The sequence below is a fragment of the Quercus robur genome, chromosome 10, assembly GCF_932294415.1.
Source record: "Quercus robur chromosome 10, dhQueRobu3.1, whole genome shotgun sequence".
Taxonomy (NCBI): Eukaryota; Viridiplantae; Streptophyta; class Magnoliopsida; order Fagales; family Fagaceae; genus Quercus; species Quercus robur.
The window spans coordinates 52774563-52782777 of NC_065543.1; the positions used below are offsets into that span (position 1 = coordinate 52774563).

Sequence of the window (8215 nt, forward strand, 5' to 3'; positions counted from 1 at the left end):
ATCCTGTTCCAGTGGTACTTCAAGGGGTTCAAGCTGCTTTGGAGATATTTGATCAAGCATGGACCTGGAACGGACCTTGAAGACTTAGATTTTGAGGCCATTGACAAGGAGATCGAAGAGGATGAAGCAGCTCAGGCAGCGGCGTCTACCGGTGCTGAACCTTCCCAGGCGAACCAGGACGACGATGTTGCCCCTCCAGCTTAATTTTGTCTTATTGAAAAAATTTTTATTTTCTGTTTCGTCTATATGTATTAAGTTTTATGAACAGCTGATGCTTGGATGCCCCACTTGTTTTTTGGGGCCCCATTTTTGCCTCTAAACAATTTAACTCTATGTAGTAAGTCTATTTAACAATTTGGCTTTAGATAAACGTCTACGTGTTTACCTTTGCCTTTCATGATTGCATGTGTTGTGTGAAGATTTTCCTTTGGATTTTCATCTCTTCCCCATTTGGGGGCTTTGAAAAGGTTTACCGGCCTACTGAATTTGTCCCATCGTCCTGTGCATCTCGAGGTACTTTTGTTTCGTGCACCTTTTTTGGGGATTTTTGCGTCCTCGCTTTAGACGACGACAATCTCTTATAAACGTCTCTGGAAGACGCTCATTATCCCTTTTTTTTTTTTTTTTTGTAACTATGGACGAGGTTCCTCTACTCGAGGAGTTTGATCGTCTTGTATTGTTGGACGATGCGTATCCGTTTAAGGAATCTAGTCGTCTTTATTGGACGATGTACATCCATTTAAGGAATCTTATCGTCATTTTTCTTTTTGGTCGTCCATTCAAGGAATCTTATCGTCATTTTTCTTTTTGGGACGATCATTTGTGTTTTTGGAAAAATTGTGGCGCATGACTTGCTGAATAACACTTAAGAAATACTGGATAATACTTATGAATTGAATAATAGGTAATGGGATTTGAATAATTGTTTACATAAGACAGGAAGTATTAAATTGGGTTTTACAATCAGGCTATGGTTCCTTTTCATAATACCTCTTTAGATGTTCGACATTCCATGGACGAGGTAGTCTTTTTTCTTCTGAGTCTTCCAGATGGTAACTTCCCTGACGTGAATAATGGATGACTCTGTAGAGCCCTTCCCAAGACGGTCCCAATTTGCCATGTGCTGGATCCTTTGTTGCGGGGTTGACTTTTCTAAGGATGTGGTCTCCAACGTTGAATCTTCTCAGCTTCACTCTTTGATTATAATATTCGGCTATCTTCTGCTGGTATTTGGCCATTCTTTGAGATGCCTGGTCTTTAATCTCGTCCAGGCTGTCTAGGCTCTCTTTCAATTAGTCGTCATTGGTTTGTTCGTCAAAGAACTCTCTCCTAAGGCTAGTGAGCCCAACTTCGACCGGTATGACCGCTTCTGTGCCGTATGTCAGACTGAACGATGTTTCTCCTGTTGGTATCCATGCTATCATCCTATATGCCCACAAGACGCTTGGCAGTTCTTCAGGCCACGTTCCCTTTGCCCCCACTAACCGGGACTTGATAATCTTGAGCAGGGTCCGGTTTGTTACTTCCATCTGTCCATTGGCCTGAGGATGACCTGGCGATGAGTACCTGTTTTTAATACCCAAACCCGAGCAAAATGATCTGAACTTTTGGCTGTCAAACTGACGACCGTTATCTGATATGATCGTCCTCGGTATCCTAAACCTGCAAACAATATTTTTCCATACAAAATTTTGTACCTTTGCTTCAGTGATTGTCGCCAGAACTTTTGCCTCCACCCATTTTGTGAAGTAGTCGATGGCGACGAGCAGGAACTTTACTTGTCTCTTTCCCTAAAGTAAGGGACCCATGATGTCGATCCCCTACTGTGCGAATGGCCAAGGCGAGGAGATTGTGGTCATCTTTTCCCCAGGGATTCTTTGAACATTCCCATACCTTTGGCAACTATCACACTTCCTCACGAAATCAGCTGCGTCTTGTTGCATTGTTGGCCAAAAGTAGCGTGTTCTCATGATCTTCCTAACGAGGGACTTTGCCCCCATGTGGTCTCCGTAGATTCCTCCGTGCACTTCCTCCAGGATGTATTTGGCCTCCTCCCCTTCTACACATCTCAAATATGGTTAGGAGTAACCCCTTTTGTAGAGTTCGTCATTAAGTATCGTAAATCTGGCTGCTCGTTTCTGGACCTTTTTAGCTTCTTCTGGATCTGATGGTAGTCGTCCTTCTTGAAGGAATGACAATATCGGGCTCGTCCATCCATGGCCTGTGTGCACTGAGAAGGTTTGAAGTTCCTGGATGCTAGGAGAGTTTTGTTCTTCCATCTTCCAATCGAACCTTTTACTTTGGTTGTCCATTGAGGCACTTCGTGCAACCTCGTCAGCTTCAACGTTCTGATCCCTAGGGATCTAGACGAACTCTACGTAATTAAAGGCGCTTACTAGCTGCTTCGTCAATTTGAGATACTTCCGCATCCTTACCTCCTTTGCTTCGTACTCCCCTCTTACTTGCCTTATGACGAGCTGGGAATCGCTCTTGAGCACAACATTCTCACCTCCGAGTGCCCGGGCTATTCTCAATCCTATCAATAAGGCCTCTATTCTGCTTCGTTATTGGTTACGAGGAATTTAAGCTGGACCCCATACTTAAGAACACTTTTTTCAGGGGAAGTGATGACGATGCCTGCTCCGCCTCCTTTTTGAGTGGACGACCCATCAGTGTTTACCGTCCAGAGACTCCCTACGTTCCCAGGGGTGGTGAATTCTGCTATGAAATCAGCCAATGCCTGTGCTTTTATTGCTGTCCTTGGACAATATTTTATGTCGAATTGGCTGAGCTCGATTACCTACTGTACCATTCATCCTGCCGCTTCGGGTTTGTTCATTGTTTTTTTGATGGGTTGGTCCGTCATCACAATGATAGGATTGGCTTGAAAGTATGGACGAAGTTTTCTCAAAGCCATAATCAGGGCGAAGGTGATCTTCTTTATGCGAGGATACCACGCCTCGGCACCCTGGAAAGCCTGACTGACGTAATACATAGGAAGTTGCAACCCGTCTTCTTCTCTAATTAACGCCGTGCTGATGGCCGTAACAGACACAGCTAAGTACAGGAAAAAGTCTTCGCCCTCTTTGGACGGGCTTAAGAGCGGTGGGTTGCTAAGATAGCGCTTCAACTCTTGGAACGTTGTTTCAAATTCCTCCGTCCAGAAAACACCTTCTTCAAAGTCTTGAAGAATGGAAGGCATTTGTCTGTAGCCTTGGAGACAAACCTGTTGAGGGCCGCTATTCTTCCTGTGAGGGATTGCACTTCTTTGACCGTCTTGGGTGAGGACATTTCAAGGATGGCCTTGACCTTCTCGGGGTTTGCTTCAATCCCTCTCTGCGAAACCATAAACCCGAGAAATTTTCCCGAGGAAACACCAAAGCGCACTTGGACGGGTTGAGCTTCATGTTGTACTGCCTGAGCGTATTGAACGTCTCCCTGAGATCGTCCAAATGATCTTTTTCCTCTTTGCTCTTAACGAGCATATTGTCAACGTAAACCTCCACATTTCTCCTGATTTACTTCTCGAACATCTGGTTCACCAACCTCTGGTAGGTGGCACATGCGTTCTTGAGTCCAAAAGGCATGACCTGGTAACAGTATAATCCCTGGTTGGTGATAAAAGCAGTCTTTTCTTGGTCTTCTTCAACCATTTTTATCTAGTTATATCCGGAGAACGCGTCCATAAATGTGAGAAGTTTGTGCCCGGCTGTGGAGTCCACTAACTGGTCGATTCTGGGTAGTGGGAAACTGTCTTTTGGGCAGGCTTGATTTAGGTCTGTAAAGTCGACACACATTCTCCACTTCCCATTTGCTTTTTTGACCATGACTACGTTGGCCAACCACTCGGGGTAGTGGACTTCCCGAATAAATTTGGCTGCAAGTAACTTATTTACTTCGTCCATCACTGCCTTGTTTCGCTCGGGGGCAAAGACTCTCATTTTCTGCTGGACGGGCTTCTTTCTCGGGTCAACATTCAGGTGATGCTGGATGAGGCTTGTTGGGATTCCCGGCATATCTTCGTGGCTCCATGCGAATATATCGAGGTTGCTTTTCAGGAAGCTGATGATTTCTTCCTTCATTTTGGGATTTAGGTTCATCCCCACTTGGGTCGTTTTTGGTGGACTCCCTTCAGCCAGCTCTACCGTTTCAAGCTTCTCCACAATCTCTGGCGATTTCTCTTCGATCGTCCACGTATGGTTCTCTTTTGAGGCCAGGACAGCTTGATAGCATTTTCTTGCTAATATCTGGTCTCCTTTAATCTCTCTAACTCCCTGTTCTATTGGGAACTTCACCTTTAAGCAATAGGTGGAAACCGCAGCCTTTCAGCGATTGAGCATTGGTCTTCCTATGATCACATTGTAGGACGAGGGTGAGTCCACTATCAGGAAATTGTGTTGGTTGGTTACCTGGAGGGGGTATGATCTGGCCGTCACATTTAACGTCACTATTCCTCTGGGGTATACCTTGTCTCCGCTGAAATTGACAAGGGGAGACTCAAAGGGACGGAGCCTTTTTGGGTCTAGTTTTAGTTGCTGGAAGGCGGGAAGATAAATTATGTTGGTTGAGCTTCCACTGTTGACCAGGACTCTTCGTGTGTTAAACCCCTCGATCATGATCATAATGACGAGTGGGTCGTCATGAGGTTGCCTTATACTTCTGGCATCCTCCTCAGAGAAGTACAAGTCTCCATTGTTTCGTCTTTGCTTCAACGGAGGAATACTGTGGACACTGTTCACCTGCCTTTGGTATGATTTCCTGAGGGATTTGAATGATCCCCCAGTGGTTGGTCCTCCGGCGATGGTTTTCATCTCCCCCAGTGCGTTTTGTGGACGAGGTTGGGGGCGGTCTTCGTCTCTCCTTGCACTAACTTGCTGGCTTTTCTGTCCGTACCTGCCGGAATCTCCCCTCTTTATATATTGTTGTAGCTTCCCCTTACGGATGAGTTTTTCAATCTGCTCTTTCAGGTCCCTGCAATCCTTCGTGTAATGCCCATGATCTTTGTGGAAGCGGCAGTATTTCTTCTTGTCGTGCAAACGAGGCGCTGAATGGAGTGGTCTTGGCCACTTGAGAGACGGTTCGTCCCTTATCTCCATTAGAATCTAGTCAACGGGCATTACCAACAGTGTGAATTTTGATGGACGAGGATTCTTGTCTTCCCTCTGCCTATTTCCATCGTCATTCCGTCGATCAGCCCGATCCCTTTTTTGCCCTCGTCGATCGTCCTCCTTCTCCTTCTTCTTTTCCTTGTTCTTTTCTACTCCGTCAATGGCTGTTAGGGCTTCTTCCGCGTTCATGTACTTCCGTGCTTTCAGCAATGCCTCGGCCATTGTCTTAGGGGGGTTCTTTGCCAAAGATGCCACAAAATCTCTGGACTTCAACCCTGCTTTGAAGGTCGTGAGATGTACTTTGTCATCCACCTCGTCTACTTCCAGCATTTCTCGGGTGAAACATGTCACATAAGACCTCAATGATTCCTTCTCTCTTTGTCTGATGGTAAGCAGATGGTTGACAGTCCTTTTTAGACGCTGCCTGCCTACGAAATGACGAACAAAGGAACTGCTTAACTGTTCGAAGTTATCAATGGACGATGTTGACAACTTGTTGAACCACTCCCTGGCTGCTCCTTTGAGAGTTGTAGGGAAGGAGCGGCACAAAATCTCATCAGGTGGCTGTTGAAGGCCTAGGGTCGTCCTGAAAGTATTCAGGTGATCCAAGGGATCTTTCAGCACGTCGAAGGGTTCTAGCTGGGGTAGACGGAATTTGGAGGGTACTGGGCAATCCTGGACGGCCATGGTAAAAGGTGAGTCCGTCTTCCGCACGATCCTCTCCAAGCTTTGGTCCGTCTTTCCTTTGATGGCGTTCCTAAGTTCGTCCATCTCTTTCCTCATTTCTCTTAAGAGATCCGAGCTTACCTCTTTCGGAGTGCTGGTTCGCCTTCTGTTGCTGTCTTCGTCGTCGCCCTTGTCTGCACGATTACTTTCCTGTAGTAATCGTTGCTTCATCTCTTAGTTCTGTCTAGTGAGTTCTTCAACAGTGGCTGATAGCGACTGGATTTGTAGGGCCAATGCAGTGGGATTTGGGTTTGTACTGGATTCCATTTGGACCGGGGACAGATCACGTGTTGAAACATCCCCACAGACGGCGCCAAACTGATGATGATCATATCGTCAGTCAATTATGATCGTCCAGATAGAAGTTGTCCTCAACCAACCCAATCCTCAGTAACTAGTGAATGGAAGAGCGAGTGTAGTTCACCGGCGTGGTACCTGCAAAAAGGTCTCCGATGCCAAAGTCAGAAGGATTGACAAAAGAGAGCTGTGAGAATAATGTGCTAGAGTTTTTTTTCTTACCCCCACCCCTTTTGGGGTTAAGTATTTATATACGTGTACTCACAGGTGGTTTCTTCTAGCCATTGGTGGAGTCTTGATGGAGACTTTATTCTTACCTGGTAATGCCCTTGCGGGGTGTTAATGATGAGCTGCCCTTCCCAACGGTCTGAAGGTTGATTAATGTTTTATAACGGCTCCTCGAGGAGTACAAATGAGTTCACTCGTCCTTGAGCGACGGCCTTTTCCTTCAGGACGATCTTGTTCAGGTTGTCCACCACTAGTCATGTATGGACGATGATAATTTGATCGAGCCTATCAAATATAAAAACAAAATCAAACACAAATTATCAAAATGAAAAACTTTAAACCTAAAGGATTAAAATAAAAATAACCTTAAACTTTAAAAGCTAAAAGTGTATTTTATAGTCTATAGTCTTTAAAGTTTAATTACCAAACATGTTTTTTAATTGCTGAGTATTTTATATCAATTGATCTCATCCTATCATAAAAAAAAAAAAAAAAAAAAAAAAAAGGATCTCATCTTAAAGTCTTAATGCAATTAAAATACTTTGCAACCAATCTTAGTTTGGATTGAACTCATCCTAAGGGTATGTTTGGATTGAACTTATTTTTCTGAAATTAAAAACTGAAAACTGAAAATACTGTAACAAAATAATTTTTAAATGTATGAATAGTATCGTGGGACCCATGAACAGTGCGTGAACAGTGCTTGAATAGTGCTGAACAGTGTTTTTTGTCCCCTACACAGTAAAATCATGTGATATTACTATTCACACGTGGGGAAAAAGAAAAAAAAAAAAAAAAGCCAAAAAACACAGACTTGTAAACACAGATGTCCAATCCAAACCCACCTTAGTGTCATTATTGGACATTGTAGGCTATTTTAACATGATTCCAAACCCCACCTTAGTGTCATTATTGGACATTGTAGGCTATTTTAACATGATTCCAAAATTACTAAATAACCTCTCTCTCTGTCTCTCTCTCCCCACCCAATTATCTTTTAATAATTAATGATGTATCAAAGTAAAACACATGTTCTCAGTAGCAAAAAGTTCTCTCTCTCTCTGTCTCTCTCTCCACCCAATTATCTTTTAATAATTAATGATGTATCAAAGTAAAACACATGTTCTCAGTAGCAAAAAGTTCTCTCTCTCTCTGTCTCTCTCTCCACCCAATTATCTTTTAATAATTAATGATGTATCAAAGTAAAACACATGTTCTCAGTAGCAAAAAGTTGATTGTGCCACGCGTGTATATATTCTATATAATAACTTACTATTTTCATTTTCATTTTTATATTTTTATTTATTTATTTTGATGCGACATTTTATTTGTCACGTTTATATTATTTTAGTTATTTGTGGTGGTATCAGGTCCAATTAAAAACGTGGATTCCAAAAAAAAAAAAAAAAAAAAGATTCCAAAAAATGTGAGATAAGGTATCCAGAAACATCACAAAATGTATAGTAGAAATCTTTTAATAAAATCATTACTATGCTGGTCCCATAAATGTTTTTTCTTTTTTTAATCATTGTGAAAAAATTGTTAAATTTCTTTATGTATCAAGACTTTTTTTTTTTTTTTTTGGTGATAAGGCCAGGGCTATGATTCCATCCTTGAATCTACCCATGTGAAGTAAATATTATTAAAAAAATGTAAAAATTTGTGTGAGAATTTTTACATTTTTTTATTTGTTAATGTGAGCCGACACATTTACAACGCAATAAGTGGGGAAAAACGACTTGTTAAAACTTAAAAGTGAGTAAAAATGAAGCATTGTTTATATAAGTAGGTGCATGTTATCATACTCAATAAGTCTGATGAAACGAAAAAAATTTTATAATATTTCTTATAACTGT

At 42.5% G+C, this 8215-nt stretch overlaps 1 protein-coding gene across 1 annotated transcript; it reads right to left on the minus strand.

The window, feature by feature from the left end:
• Positions 1 to 5102: 5102 nt before the first annotated feature.
• LOC126704341 (uncharacterized) lies at positions 5103 to 6005 on the minus strand. The gene has a single exon (XM_050403331.1). The coding sequence runs from the start codon at positions 6003 to 6005 to the stop codon at positions 5103 to 5105; it is 903 nt and encodes a 300-aa protein (XP_050259288.1).
• Positions 6006 to 8215: the final 2210 nt, after the last annotated feature.